The following is a 15,754-nucleotide window of genomic DNA, read 5'->3' as shown; positions in this document are numbered from 1 at the left end:
TGCCCCCTAGTTCTCGACTGTCCAGCCAGGGGAAGCAGCCTCTCAGTCTACCCTACAATCACCCTCAGAATCTTATATGTTTCAATGAGATCACCCCTCATTCTTCTAAACTCCAGTGTATGGGCTCAATCTACTCAATCTCTCCTCATAGGATAACCTGCTCATCCCAGGAATCAATCCAGTGAACCTTTGTTGCACCGCCTCTAAGGCAAGTATATCCTTCCTCAGATAAGGTGACCAAAACTGTGCACAGTACTCCAGGTGTGGTCTCACCAAAGCCCTGCACAATTGTAGCGAGACTTCCTTAATCTTGTACTACAGCCCCCTTGCAATAAAGACCGTCTTGCCATTTGCCATCCTAATGGCTTGCTGTACCTGCTTGCTAACTCTGTGCTTCCTGTATGAGGACACCTAAATCTTTCTGAACACCAACATTTAATAGTTTCTCACCATTTAAAATATTTTCTGTTTTTCTATTCTTCCTACCAAACTGAATAACCTCAGATTTCCTCACATTATACTCCATCTGCCACCTTATTGCCCACTCACTTAACCTGCCGATACCCCTTTACAGGCTCTTTGTGCCCTCCTCACAGCTCACTTTCCCACCTAGTTTTGTAACGTCAGCAAACCTGGATACATTACACTCGGTCCCTTCATCTAAGTTATTAATATAAATTGTGAATAACTGAGGCCCAAGTACTGATCCTTGCGGCACCCCACTAGTTACAGCCTGCCAACCCGAAAATGATGCGTTTATCCCTACTCTCTGTTTTCTGTCCGTCAACCAATCCTCTATCCATGCTGATAAATTACCCTCAACCACATGAGCCCTTATCTTGCATAACAACCTTTTATGTGGCACCTTATCGAATGCCTTTTGGAAATCCAAATTTACTATCTACCCTGCGAGTTACATCCTCAAAAAACTCTAATAAATTTGTTAAACACGATTTCTCTTTCATAAAACCATGTTGACTCTGCCTAATGATATTACGATTTTCTAAATGCCCTGTTACCACTTCCTTAATAATGGATTCCAGCATTTTCTCGACAATTGATGTCAAGCTAATTGGACGGTAGTTCTATGTTTTCTCTCTCCCTCCTTTCTTGAATAGCGGTGTTACATTTGCTACCTTCCAATCCGCTGGGACTGTTCTAGAATCTGGGGAATTGTGGAAAATCACAACCAATGCACCCACTATCTCTGCAGTTATCTCTTGTAGAACCCGAGGATGTAGGGGTCCAGGGGATGTGGTGGCTTTTAGTCCCATTATTTTCTCAAGTACTTTTTCTCTACTGTTCTTAATCATTTCCCTTCCTTTCATTTGCCCCTTGGTGCCCCACTATTTTTGGTATGTTTTTGTGTCTTCTACTGTGAAAACAGATACAAAATATTTGTTTAAGGTCTCTGCCATTTCCTTATTCCCCATTATAATTTCTCCTGTCTCAGCTCCTAAGGGATCAATGCTTACTTTTGCTCCTCTCTTCCGTTCTACATACTTGTAGATACTCTTACAATCTGTTCTTATATTTCTTGCTACTTTACTCTCCTATTCTATTTTGTCCCTTTTTATCAATGTTTTGGTCATTCTTTGATGGTCTCTAAAGCTTATTACTATTCTTTGCAACATTATAAGCCTCTTTTAATCTAATACTATCCTTAACTTCTTCAGTTAGCCAAGGATGGATCAGTTTTCAACAGGAGTTTTTAATTCTCAATGGAATGTATATTCACTGAGAATATTGGAATATGTTTTTAAATGTTTGCCACTGCTTATCTACCATCAGATCTTCTAATCTAATTTCCCAATCTACCATAGCCAACACACCACTCATACCTATGTAATTGGCTTTATTTAAGTTTAAGACACTAGTTCAGACATAAGTATTTCACTCTCAAGCCCAATGTGATATTCTATCACATTATGATCACTCTTTCCCAGAGGATCCTTTACTATGAGATAACTGAAGTCTCCCATCCCTGGTATGATTCTGGTAAATCTCCTTTGCAACTTCTCTAAGGCTTCTACATTCCTTCTAAAGTGTAGTGCACAGATTTGGGCACAATACGCTAGCTGAGGCCTAAACAGTGATTTATAAAGGTTTACCATAATTTCCTTGTGTTGGTACTCCATGCCGCTATTGATAAAGCCTAGGGTCCCAAATGATTTATTAGTAGCCTTAACAATATGCCCTGCCACCTTCAAAGATTTGAGTATGTGAATCCCAAGGTGTCTGTTCCTGCACCCACTTTGAAATGTTATCATTTAATTTATGTTGCTTCTCCTCAGTTTTCCTTCCAAAATGCATCACTTCACACTGTTCTGCATTAAATTTCATCTGCCATGTGCCTTCGCATTTCATTACTCTATCTACATCTTCCTGAAAACTTCTACTATCCTTTTCACTGTTTACTATGTTTCCAAGCTTTATGTCATCTGCAAACATTGAAATTATGCCCCCAATTGTCAAAGTCCAGATCATAAATATATATGAGAAAGAGCAGGGGTCCTAATACTGACCCCTGGGGGATACCACTGTATACTTCCCTCTAGTCTCAAACAACCATTCAGCACTACTCTTTGCTTTCTGTCTCATGGCCAATTTTGAATCAACGCTAACATTCCCCCTTTGATCCCATGGGCTTCAATTTTGCTAATAAGTTTATTACGTCACACTTTATCAAACACCTTTGAGACTGTAACAGAAAACAAATGATACTTTGGCTACAGTTCCCAATTTTGGTCAGAATCCGTACATTTTGATTCTTGTTATGACACCGACATTGTGGTCCATTTGATACCGAGTTCCTTGGCATATTCATCACCATACCAGACCAGCAGCTCGCACCGAGGAGGAACAGGCTTGCAGGTCCGGTAATAAATTTTGCCACAGTGCTGAAAGGCTACCAGGTTCTGCTCCTCCTCCTTTCTGGCACAGTTAACAAACCTGGAAGATAACACACAAATATTTAAGTGTCCAAAAATAAGTTAATATTGTTAAATGAATACAGAATGTTTCGCGAGTTAGAATGAGAGAACATGCCCCCAGCCATGGACAAATTTCAATTTCAAACATACTGTCAGGAGAGGACACTCAGTGGGGACCAATCACTTCAGTGTAGATACGAAAGATAATGGCCCCAATATTTCTAAGGAGGGAGTGTCTGACGGGGGGGTGGGGGAGGTGCAGCGATCCAGAAATACAGGTTTCCCGGAGTTCCTGCTGAATTTAATGCCTAGAGCTGATTTTAAAAATTGGCTCGTTTTTCCAGCCACAGCCACCTAGAATGAAAGGCTGACTGGCTGTTGGGTGGGATATTGTACTGGATGGATCATATAAAATGGGACAAATGATCTTCTTCATCCGTTACTATCTTGTGATCCTCACAATATGGTATCAGTCTTCCCTCACCTCATCCAATTTGATGTAGATTCATCCTTCGCATCAATGTATTCAAAATCCTTGTTGGATTTGCTGATCTGCAGAAAGGTATTTTGATAATGGATTAATAAAAATTTTAAAAGCAACTTTATCTTTATATTAGACTGTCATAAGGCTTAACACGTATTGCAAGATTCTATTACATCGCCTCCCACGTCTTTGAGTAAAAATTGACCTTCCTCTTACCTGTGTTCTGTGATTATACCTTTTTATCTGAGTGCCCAGTTCAACAGGATGGCTGGGACTGAAATGATGCAGCATCGGAGCTCGAAAAATAGTATAATGGTGCTGAACAGTTTCAGGAAGCTTTGTAAAGTCAGGAAAGGTCCCTGAATTACTGTATTGTCAGAGCGCCCAGGATTTGGCAACTGCTGTTCAATGCATTCTAAAACTAGGAATGATGAGAGTTTGTTGAGGTGATGCCTGACTCACCTCTGTCCATAAATACAATGACAGCAGGCTCTGGGAATCTCCTGGAACTGCTTTAATAGGATAATACCTGAATTAGAGCAGCAGCACTAAATTAATCAGAAGATGAACAAAGTACAAGGGACTGGAATGTAGGCTCATTCTTAGTTGACCTTGGCTCCAGTACAAAGCCATTGGATTAAAATGATAACAGCTACAAGGTCACCCAATACCAACAGGCTCTATTCCTCAAAAACAGGAGTGGGGAATCAAGCTAAGAATGCAATAGACAGAGGCCTAGAAATTGGATAAGGCCCAAAAACAGGCGCGGACAGCACGATGTGCCCACGCCCGTTCAAAGTAGTGCAGGCAGCACATAAAATTCATGCTGCCTGCTCATTATAATGATTGTAGCGCTGAAATGTGCTGCTGATTGTCTTAGTGCTGATTCAGGGGCTAATATTGGGTGGAGTCTTGTGGCCACTAAAGTTTGTTCAAGGCTCTAATACAGGGGAAGTGCTTTTTTGCACAAACACCTCATTGTCATTGTGGAGAAAACCATGGCCCAATAGCCAAGAAAAAGGGCAAGGAGATTTTCTGATGTGGCACTGGAGGCCTTGGTCCTGGAGGTTCTATGACATCCTCAGGTCCTCTACCAACAGGGGGCAGGAGGCCCGCGGACACAAGAAGGCTGTGGGTGGAGACTGCTGAAGCCGTCAGTATGATGAGTGTTCTCCGCAGAACCTGGATCCAGTGCTGCAAAATGTTTATTGACCTCACACGACTGGTCAAGGTGAGTAAATGCATCTTCAAATACCATATCCCACTATCTGTGCCATGAATCGCAAACACTGTTCAATGCACCACACCCCCATCAGTCACCTACCAACAATCTCTAGCCAGCACCACTCATACCTCACACACTTACCACTGCTGCAAGACTTACACCCACATCTCACACCTTGCACAAATTGCCAGCTATTCAACCATGGCAGGCACATCACCCAAACATATTGTACCACACTCACTGACACTTCCCTTTCTCTTGCAGGCCAACTTGCCGCACAACCTCCGGGAGCACCAGCAGATGGGTGAAGGGTCATCGGGTGGCAGTTCTGTCAACAAGGGCAAACGGCGATGACAAAGTCCAGCACCGCCTTCAGTGTGCCAGTGCAGCCTTCGGTCGCCTCAGGAAGAGAGTGTTTGAAGACCAGGACCTCAAACCCAGCACCAAGCTCATGGTCTACAGAGCAGTAGTGATACCCGTCCTCCTGTATACCTCAGAGATATGGACCATTTACAGCAGGCACCTTAAATCACTGGAGAGGTACCACCAATGCTGCCTCCGCAAGATCCTGTAAATCCATTGGCAGGATAGGCGCAGCAACGTTAGTGTTCTCGCTCAGGCCAACATCCCCAGCATCGAAGCTTTGACCACGCTCGATCAGCTCCAATGGACAGGTCACATCGTCCACATGCCCGATACGAGACTCCCAAAACAAGCGCTCTACTCGGAGCTCCGACACGGCAAGAGAGCCCCAGGCGGGCAGAGGAAATGCTTCGAGGACACCCTCAAAGTCTCCTTGAAAAAGTGCAATGTCCCCACCGACAGCTGGGAATCCCTGGCCCAAGACCACACAAAATGGAGGAGACGCATCCGGGAAGGTGCTGAACACTTAGAATCTCTTCGCCGGGAGCAAGCGGAAGCCAAGCGCAAGCAACGCAAGGAGTGTACGTCAACCCAAGCACCCCACCCACCTGCCCGCCCCTGCAACCACCATCTGCCCCACCTGTGACACAGACTGTCGGTCCTGCATTGGACTGATCAGTCACCTGAGAACTCATGTTTAATGTGGAAGCAAGTCATCCTCGGTTCCCAGGGACTGCCTAAGAAGTAAGAAGAAGGGCAAGTCAGAATTGAGAACCTCATGGACTTGAGGGAAGTACTGCTCGCAATAATTGTTGGGGCAGTGACAGAGTCCGTGGAGTGCGGGGAAGTGAAAAACATTGCTGATGATGACGGTATGCTTATACCTAATCCTTCTTCTCTCAGCCCACTATCCCTCATCCCACAATCTCTTTTCACTTGCACGCTGCTGATGGTGTATGCATGGATATCTGGCTTTCCCTCCTACCTCAACACAACCCGACCCTTGTGCATTTCTCCTTTCAGATACCCAAGCACTTTCAGCAGCCCAGCCTGACTCTGAAGTTCTGGAGGAGGAGAGTGATGGAGGAGAAGCAAATGGCACTGTAAAGTAGCAGAAGTGCCAGGAGGCGGGAAGATGTGCTGCTTCGGGTCCCGTCTCCTGGAGGCGGGAAAGGCATTAAATACTTTTAACTGCCTGTTAACAGGCAGAAGAAAGGATTAGTGCCATTTTACCTTCACAGCTGAAGGCTTCCCGACCTCGGAGAACCCCGCCGGGTTGGAGGTGACGTGGAGGAGGTCTTCGGCAGTCGGAGGTACCTGGAAATATGATGTAGAGGTGAGTGATGGGTGCAAGTGTGGAGTGGTAAGTATGTAAGGTGAGTGACAAGTGTAAAAAAATGGTCACTTACCTTGTTTTCTTCCTACAGCCTTCATCCTCTCTGGATCGGGAGACCCGACATCCTCCTTGTCGATTTCACAGACTGGCTGTTGGATCCTCCGAACCAACAGCCATGTGAAATCTACAAATTGAAAGGTTTGATGAGTATTGAACACAAGCACTCATCAAACTAGAGAATGTCAGTGTTTGACAGCCTCACAGAGCTGTCAAACACTGTCAATTCTTCTTTCAAGTCTTGACAGATAGCACGTCTGACGATGACGTGCTGTCAGTGACTTCCTCGCTAATTGGCCTGCTGAGCCAGCAGGGCAGGCTTAACAAGGTCAATCAGGGGAAAATCCCTCTGGTTGGTCAGACGAGGGTAGAGACGGGACATTGACACAAGCAACAGTCCCGCCTCCAACTTGTCTCCATTGAGAAAATCCATCCCATTGATGTGACGATCTGTCTCATCTAACTATCTGGGGCATGCGCAGGCAACGGCAGCACTACCGACCTCGCAAAATGGCGGCCACCGCAGGACCCACCGAAAGCAAGGCAGCCACCATTTCTCAGCAAAACCAGCCTGACCGGCCAGCGCTGAAACTTCAGAATTCGCGGTCACGGAGTTCAATAATTGCCTCAGCTGGCAGGGGGGTGGGGAGGAATTCTAGTGAGGGATTTTGTTTCAGAGTGTGAACATGCTGCCTCAGCTGGGGGCGGGGTGGGTGGCAGAGTTTTTATAAATAGTTGGGAGTCTGCTATGGCCTCAGTGGTGTGAGGGGATTTTTCTCTCAGCACTGACACTATCAGCTGTGGGGAAGGTGCTGTGAACTTTGATACACCTTTGGTCTCAGTGGGGTGAATTGCAATTGTTTCCTCTGTGGTGGTGTTTGGTGGGTTTCAGTCAGATAGAAGCATGTTTGCTTTCTTGCTTCCTGATGGTGGTGAGTCATGTTCGGGTAGTTCCGTGGCTGCTCCCAGCCCTACAATAAACACACCCAGTAATCCATTCTTCATTTGTGAACATTTCCATGTGTTGACAGGCTAGTTGAACACAAGAGGCCTCACAGCAAAGACTAATTCTGTCTTCACTCGCTGTCTACTTACCAGTAGGACTCACTGAATAGCAACCAGGAATGGGAACCTTGGATAATTTATAGAAAATAAATTCCAGTAAGTCCTGAACTTTATTATAAAATAAGGAACTTGATAACGACAGTAGTCACTTACCGCCCATGAATACCCACTGACAGCCTCTGCTTCTTCATTTGATACTACTCCTTCATAGGGTCCAAAGTGAACGCCTTTGGGAATAACCTGCCTTTCATTCCATACACCAAGACCAGCTTTTCGAACTTTTGAAGTCGCTATGCTGAGACCCTCCGGAAGGGTTAAACGTGCTCTGTCTGGCTGACCGAATTCCACCACCGTGTCCTTTAGGAACACTGCAGGACCATGCACAGGGCATTCTTCAATAAAAAATGTCTCGCAGTCTTCACAAACTAACACATAAAATACAAATTAAACATGGATCAGGATCTCAATTCATTATTCAGTGTTCATGAAGGTAAAAGGTGCTAGTACTGAGAAAGGATAGATTACCTATCGTAGATTGATTTGCCTCATTGTTTGATTGCAATTCAGTCTACACACACGATATTTCCATGATCTATCAGCTGGTGAAAACACTTGGGGCATCTTCCCTCTATGAAAATTACACCCAGTGCCAGTCAGATCTTCCCCCACTCTGTTGTATACAAGGGCTTGTTCTGGGCGACATGTTCGGTTCTTTACTCCAAGAAGGCAGTACTGACCACAATTAATAACAGCATTGCAAAAACTGTCAACAGTATCTCCAGGCTGTGCCGCACCAGATAAGATTGGAGTGGGCAGGAAGGGAATTTTGCACAAGGAGGCTGAATTACCTCCTATAGCTACCTCATTCTTTGCATGAAGTTCAACCTGCATATCCAGTAACAAAAGTCCCTGTAAACTATCAGGCAAATCACACTAGGGGACAGTGGCACTTCTCAAATTTGCCCTTTCAGTTATGCCATCATCTTCTTCCCACACCCCTTCCCAAACCATGCTGACTCCCAACTTAATTCTGGCTGCACCGTCAATTCTTCGGAGATGGTCATTGCTTGCTGTTCATAAGTTTGAATGCTAGCTGCCGCTTGTCAGCCCAAGCCTGGATTTTGTCCAGGTCCTGCTGCAGGCTGGCATAGGATGCTTCAATATCTTAGACAAGGGGGCTGCTATTCCCTGTAATCAGGGGCCATTAGTTTATAATTACTGAAAGTCCTATTCTATTTTATTACAAGATTCCAGAATTATTATCAATAGTTTGGGGATCATATTTGTGATTGTTTTTCCTCAGTGAAAAAGAACAATCGGTGCCTGTTTGTGGGCAAACACAGGCCTGCACTCCTGTCCCACCACTCTGACATGCTGTATTGCTCCACCAATCCCCCGGCCTACCAAGGCCATGTGTCATCACACCAAAACGCCCAATAAATTATTCCTGCCCTGAGGAAATGGATAGGTTACTTTGCACATACACAGGTAATCATCGTCACAAAGTTCCCTTTCTTCAGTATCAACTTTTCTCTCTCTATTTCTGAAACTGTATCTTCTGCTTTCAGTCTTTTTGGTTGTTTCTTCATTTGCTGACCCCAAGATCTTTCCAGTACAGACAACTATGAAATAAATCAAAAATATCATGAAGAAAAATTGAACCAATTAATTTTAATATTCTTGCATGTAAGGTTTGTTTCTGGTTGCACAGAAGATGCTGTAGACATTTACATAATAATGCAAGACACTGTGTTAATCTGATTTGAATGACTACGGTAGTGGTCACATTATCAACATAGAGCATCTCTTCCTCATTAAAAAAAAAAATTATTCAAAATAGTAATACTTAACTGAAATCCTTTATTCCAGGACAAATACCTTTATTGGATTTGCTACAAGATTCATTTTCACAAAGCAAGGTGCTCGTTTCTCTTTTGATCTTTTTAACTGGAGCTGTCTCTTCCATCGCTGAGGCATTGTCCTCAGTGAAGCCCCTGGAAACTTCAGCTTTATCCTCTTCTGAATGGGATGCAATCTGTGATGGGGCTTTTTGGTTCTGAAATGCAGAATTTGACGGTAAAACTGTCTCTCACCGCTTCTGAATGAAAGAATAGCTGCCTCAAGACTGCCTGTATTACTAAAGAGATTGTGTACAAGTCAAAGTGTTTGTCTATTTTTCCTCTCCATTAGTTGTTTTCGAATATTTAATAAACAAACCTACCCAACTACCCGTTGGATAAATGCAGCTGCTCCCCAGTGTAGTACTGACCACACATATCAGAAAGTTCCCATGTTTGATACTGTACTCCTCTGTTAAGTTTGCTGATCTCAGCAAATGTGGTAAACTTAATAGAATCATAGAATGGTTACAGCACAGAAGTAGGCGATTTGGCCTGTCGAGCCCATGCTGGCTCTCTGCAAGAGCACTTCAGCTAGTCCCACTCCCTGCCCTTTCCCCAGAGCCCTGCACATTTATTTTCCATCAGGTACTTATCCAATTCCCTATTGAAAGCCACAATGAATCTGCCTCCACCACCCTTTCAGGCAGTGAATTCCAGATCCTAACCACTCGCTGCGTAAAACAGTTTTCCTCATGTCGCCTTTGGTTCTTTTGCCAATCACCTTACATCTGTGTCCTCTGATTCTCGACCCTTCCGCCAATGGGAACAGTTTCTATCTTCTATGTTTCTATGTTTCTCTCTATCTACTCTGTTTAAACCTCTCATGATTTTGAACTCTTCTATCAAATCTCATCTCAACCATCTCTGGAATGAGAAGAACAACCCCAGCTTCTCCAGTCTATCCACATAACTGAAGTCCTTCATCCCTGGAACCATTCTCTAAGGCTTTCGCATCCTTCCTAAAGTGCGGTGCCCAGAATTGGACTCAATACTCCAGTTGAGGCCGAACCAGTGTTTTATAAAGGTTCATCATAACTTCCTTGCTTTTGTACTCTATGCCTCTATTTATGAAGCCCAGGATCCCTTATGCTTTTTTAACCACGTTCTCAACCTGCCCTGCCACCTTCAACGATTTGTGTACATATACCCCCAGGTCTCTGTTCATGCACCCCCTTTAGAATTGTACCCTTTACATTATATTGCCTCTCCTTGTTCTTCCTTCCAAAATGTATCACTTCGCACTTTTCTGCATTAAATTTCATCTGCCACGTGTCCGCCCATTCCACCAGACTGTCTATCTTCTTGAAGTCTATCACTATCCTCCTTACTGTTCAGTATACTTCCAAGTTCTGTGTCATCTGCAAATTGTGCCCTGTACACCCAAGTCTAATTACAATTTACCTCAGCACCCTTTTGCAAGGGAGGGAATAAAATTAGCCAGGATTCCCACTAAATACTAACTAATAATCAGTTGTGGAAAGGGTCTCTGCGTGTATACAAAAAAGGGACAGATCTACTCCAACAATGATGAGTCTAACACATGAAGAACAGCCATTTAGGAAATGCCATCAGGGCTGCACATTAAGTCAGCCTAGACATAGGAAGCATGAATCAGTGCATTCAGGAAAATGAGAGAGGAGGTTAGATGCATAGTTTTACTACTTCAGCTTTGGTCTTCACAAACCACCCACAATCCCTAAAAGAGAGGTAGGGCTCAAAATTCGGTAGCCTCCAAAAATGGGTGGTTGGATTGCGCAGTGGAGTCACGAACCAGGTGGTCAAGAGATAGCCCTTGTCGCCCAGTAGTCACCCACTGGTTTGTCTTGGTGTCTCAAAGACCGAAGGAGTAGCGGACTGGCGCAGAATAAAAGCATCATGACTGCTGCCAGGATACTGGGCATTCACCATCATGATATGCTGAGCATGGTCACACACCAACTGCACATTTAGCGAGTGGTAACCTCTGCGGTTGTGGTATAACTCAGCATTATACAGATTAAGTTAATGGCCAAAACTGTGGCAAATGGATTTCAATGTAGGCAAGTGAGAGGTTATCCTCTTTGGACCTAAAAAGGATAGACCAGGATACTTTCTAAATGATGAAAAGCTAAAAACAATGGCGGTCCAAAGAGACTTGGGGGTCCAGGTACAAACATCATTAAAATGTCATGAACAGGTGCAGAAAATAATGAAAAAGGCTAATGGAATGCTGGCCTTTATATCTAGAGGACTAGAGTACAGGGGGTAGAAGTCATGCTGCAGCGATACAAAACCCTGGTTAGACCACACTTGGAGTACTGTGAGCAGTTCTGGGCACCACATCTTAGGAAGGATATATTGGCCTTGGAAGGAGGGCAGCATAGGTTTACCAGAATGATACCCAGACTTCAAGGGGTAAGTTACGAGGAGAGATTACACAAATTAGGGTGGTATTCCCTAGAATTTAGAAGGTTAAGGGGTGATCTGATCAAAGTTTTCAAAGTATTAAGGGGAACAGATAGGGTAGATAGAGAGAAACTATTTCTCCTGGTTGGGGATTCAAGGACTGGGGGCATAGTCTAAAAATCCACTCACCACCACTTTTAAAAATTATTCTTCCTCTCTTTCTTTAAGCGCACACGCACATTCCACAGCCAATTGCAACCAAATAACCTACAGCAGGATTTCGGTACTTGTTTTTGAGCGATTTAAGGACACCCAGTGAATGCCTCCGATTCCTCTCAGCTCAGTACAACATTATTCACACTCACCTGAACGTCATGGTCGAGATCAGTCTCGTAACTTCAGGGAACACAGGAACAGGAATCGTCCACTGAACATGTTGTTAAGTATGTTAGATAAAACCCTTTAACCCCATTCATGTTTTGCCACCATCACCATTCACTTAATATCCTGACAACCCAAGAATCTATCACCTTTTAAATAACTGAATTAAATCTGCATCAATGGCCTCCTGTGGTAGTGCATTTCACATTCCCATAACATTTTGCTTTAAGAATGTTTTCCTGGATTACCTTTTCAATAGCTTAGTTTTAAATTTATGTCCCTTTCTTACAGATTTCACGATCAGCAAAATTACTTTTGGAAATCATCTATCTTGTCAATTCCCTTTTTAATTATTACACAGGATGTGGTCAATGCTAACAAGACCATCTTTAATGTCCATCCCTAGTTGCCTTGAGAAGATGGTGGTGGACCTTCTTTTGAAACACCTCGATCAGATCACTCACGTTTCGGGAGATTTGCTCAGTCTCTGATCAGACCTAAGGTAATACATGGAACAGGAAAGACAAATCCACAGCAGTACTTTCAGTTAAATTGTAACTACAAGACTAGGATAAACCTGGTAAGAGAGAAGTTCAGAACGAAGGTCACAGCAGGAATTATCAGTACCTGAAATGGTCGCCTGGGGAGGGTAGTAGAGGCAAAAAACAAAAATGAATTAATTTAAGCAGTTCGATATTGTGATAAGGGAATCTTAAGTTTCGACTGGAAGGATAAGTTCGATGGGCCAAATGGTCTCACTGCTCAATACTAATGTTAGTGATCCAATCTAAACACTGGGGAACTCAGCCACTCCCTACTGACAGTATTAATGTGATTGGTATCTTTTGGGACTGAGCAACTGAATCTTCCCCATCTCAAGTTGTAAACAATACATTTCTCCAGCATTTTCTTTCTGGTTTCCATTTGAAATCTGCCCTCATCTCACCTCCGATTTGCTCTTCTCAGACATGGCCTTGCCCTCTTCACTATCTTCCTTGTCACTCTGAGTTTTGCCCATCCCTTCCTGAGGTTGGCCACCTTATTTACTCAACTTTTCTCTCGACTTTTTGTGCCCTTCTCGATCCCTCGGTCTTTTCAATGGTTTTGCCCCCGGGTCTACTTTTTTCTTCCTTTTTTCTGTCACCTCACGGGGCTAAAATGAAGCCCAATGTGAGTGAAAGGCTTTCCTGTCAGCAGCAGTGTTTAGTTTATGTGGCACTAATATCTGAGGCGGTCTTTTCTTCTGACTTTCCCTCAGACTAACACGACCTGAGTCTCTTTCTCACTAAAAGTAACCCTGCCAGCTCCTGGGTTTTCTTCAGGATATTTTTTCTTCCTTTGCTGGTCAGAAATAATGTTTGACCAGATTATTTTTTGTTCAGCTGCAATCCCTCAGCATTTGCCCTAAAACATGTGAAGTGAGTGAGAATGTGCTTTCCCCGCCCAGTCCTCCTCCTCCTCCTCCCCCCCTTTGAACCAAGATGGCAGCGCGGGGACGTCCCACATTCCTTCACCAAGATGGCGGCGGGTTGCCGGAGTAACCCGGGTTTGTAGCTGGGGAGAAATCCTTCAGCAAGATGGCGGACACCGCCCCGCTCACCCGGGGGCGGGGCCGGGCCTGGCGCTGCGACGCAAACACGAGGCCCCGCGGGGTCTTATTCCCGCCCTTTGTCTTTGGGCCTTGGTTCAAAGGGCGCGCGCTCGGCCTCCCTGGGCGCGTGAGGCGGGCTGTCTCGTCACGCCGGCACTCGCGCCTTGCTCAACCCTCAGCCGCAGCGCTCTGATTGGCCGCAGCGCTGCTCACATGTCGCCCTTCTGTTGGCCCCGCCCCGGGGGAGGCGGGGCTATAAATAGAGGCGGCGTCGCCTGACAACGGGCAGAAAGCGGGAGGTTGCAGGAGGGGGAGGAAGCGTGTGGTTGGGCGGGCCTTTCACAGGGCGGGCGGGGAAAGCACATTCTCACGTTTTAGGGCAAATGCTGAGGGATTGCAGCTAAAAAATAATCCGGTCACAAATTATTTCTCAAGAAAAGGAACAAAAATATTCTGAGGAAAAACCAGGAGCTGGCAGGGTTACTTTTAGTCAGAAAGAGACTCAGGGTGTTAGTCTGAGGGAAAGTCAGAAGAAAGGACCGCTTCAGATATTAGTGTCACATAAACTAAACACTGCTGCTGACAGGAAAGTCTTTCACTCACATTGAGCTTCATTTTAGCCCCGTGAGGTGACAGAAAAAAGGAAGAAATAATCGTCCCGGGGGCAAAACCATTGAAAAGACTGAGGGATCGAGAAGGGCACAAAAATTGGAGGGAAAAGTTGAGTAAATAAGGTGGCCAACCTCAGGAAGGGATGGGCAAAACTCAGAGTGACAGGGAAGATACTGAAGAAGGCAAGGCCATGTCTGAGAAGAGCAAATCGGAGGTGAGATGAGGGCAGATTTCAAATGGAAACCAGAAAGAAAATGCTGCAGAAATGTATTGTTTACAACTTGAGATGGGGAAGATTCAGCTGCTCAGTCCCAAAAGATACCAATCACATTAATACTGTCAGTAGGGAGTGGCTGAGTTCCCCAGTGTTTAGATTGGATCACTAACATTAGTATTGAGCAGTGAGACCATTTGGCCCATCGAACTTATCCTTCCAGTGGAAACTTAAGATTCCCTTATCACAATATCTAACTGCTTAAATTAATTCATTTTTGTTTTTTGCCTCTACTACCCTCCCCAGGCGACCATTTCAGGTACTGATAATTCCTGCTGTGACCGTCGTTCTGAACTTCTCTCTTACCAGGTTTATCATAGTCTTGTAGTTACAATTTAACTGAAAGTACTGCTGTGGATTTGTCTTTCCTGTTCCATTTAGTACCTTGGGTCTGATCAGAGACTGAGCAAATCTTCCGAAACACGAGGAGTGATCTGATCGAGGTGTTTCAAAAGAAGGTCCACCACCAGCTCCTCAAGGCTACTGGGGATGGACATTAAAGATGGTCAAGTTAGCACTGACCACATCCTGTGTAATAATTAAAAAGGGAATTGACAGGATAGATGATTTCCAAAAGTAATTTTGCTGATTGTGAAATCTGTAAGAAAGGGACATAAATTTAAAACTAAAAGTAAGCTATTGAAAAGTTAATCCAGGAAAACATTCTTAAAGCAAAATGTTATGGGAATGTGAAACGCACTACCACAGGAGGCCATTGATGCAGATTTAATTCAGGTATTTAAAAGGTGATAGATTCTTGGGTTGTCAGGATATTAAGTGAATGGTGATAGTGGCGAAACATGAATGAGGTTAAAGGGTTGGATCTAACATACTTAACAACATGCTCAGTGGACTGTTCCTGTATTCCTTGAAATTACGAGACTGATCTCGACCATGACGTTCAGGTGAGTGTGAATAATGTCGCACTGAGCTGAGAGGAATCTGAGGCATTCACTATGGGTGTCCTTGAACTCGCTTAAAAACAGAGGTACCAAAATCCTGCTGTAGGTTATTTGGTTACAATTGGCTGTGGAATGCGCATGTGCGCATAAAGAAAGAGGAAGAATAATTTTAAAAAGTGGTGGTGAGTGGAAGCATTTTTAGCCATTTTGTTTTGCCTCTCCAGGCATTCTCTGGCGCATGTTAA

General features: G+C 44.3%; 1 protein-coding gene across 1 annotated transcript; it reads right to left on the bottom strand.

Annotated features, from left to right (window-relative positions):
• Nucleotides 1-1,855: 1,855 nt before the first annotated feature.
• On the bottom strand, nucleotides 1,856-13,148 carry LOC147110220 (histone-lysine N-methyltransferase PRDM7-like). Its single transcript, XM_086002497.1, has 6 exons — nucleotides 13,077-13,148; nucleotides 9,342-9,519; nucleotides 8,948-9,085; nucleotides 7,617-7,888; nucleotides 3,418-3,485; nucleotides 1,856-2,952 (listed from the first exon to the last, which is right to left on the bottom strand). Exons 1-6 carry the CDS (start codon nucleotides 13,146-13,148, stop codon nucleotides 2,775-2,777), a joined length of 906 nt encoding a protein of 301 aa, XP_085858623.1. The 3' UTR covers nucleotides 1,856-2,774.
• Between the last annotated feature and the right edge of the window lie 2,606 nt (nucleotides 13,149-15,754).

Source organism: Somniosus microcephalus, chromosome 12 (assembly GCF_052327205.1).
Source record: "Somniosus microcephalus isolate GS21.2 chromosome 12, FLI_Smic_1.0, whole genome shotgun sequence".
Taxonomy (NCBI): domain Eukaryota; kingdom Metazoa; phylum Chordata; class Chondrichthyes; order Squaliformes; family Somniosidae; genus Somniosus; species Somniosus microcephalus.
This window is presented reverse-complemented; position numbering and strand designations above follow the sequence as displayed.

Coding starts and splice junctions, on each gene's coding strand:
- LOC147110220 (XM_086002497.1), bottom strand. CDS start 13,148: ATGGGCAAAACTCAGAGTGACAAGGAAGATAGTGAAGAGGGCAAGGCC. Junction 7,889..8,947: donor TTGTGACGATGATTACCTGT/GTATGTGCAAAG, acceptor TTTATGTGTTAG/TTTGTGAAGACTGCGAGACA. Junction 3,486..7,616: donor TCAGTGGGTATTCATGGGCG/GTAAGTGACTAC, acceptor ACCTTTCTGCAG/ATCAGCAAATCCAACAAGGA.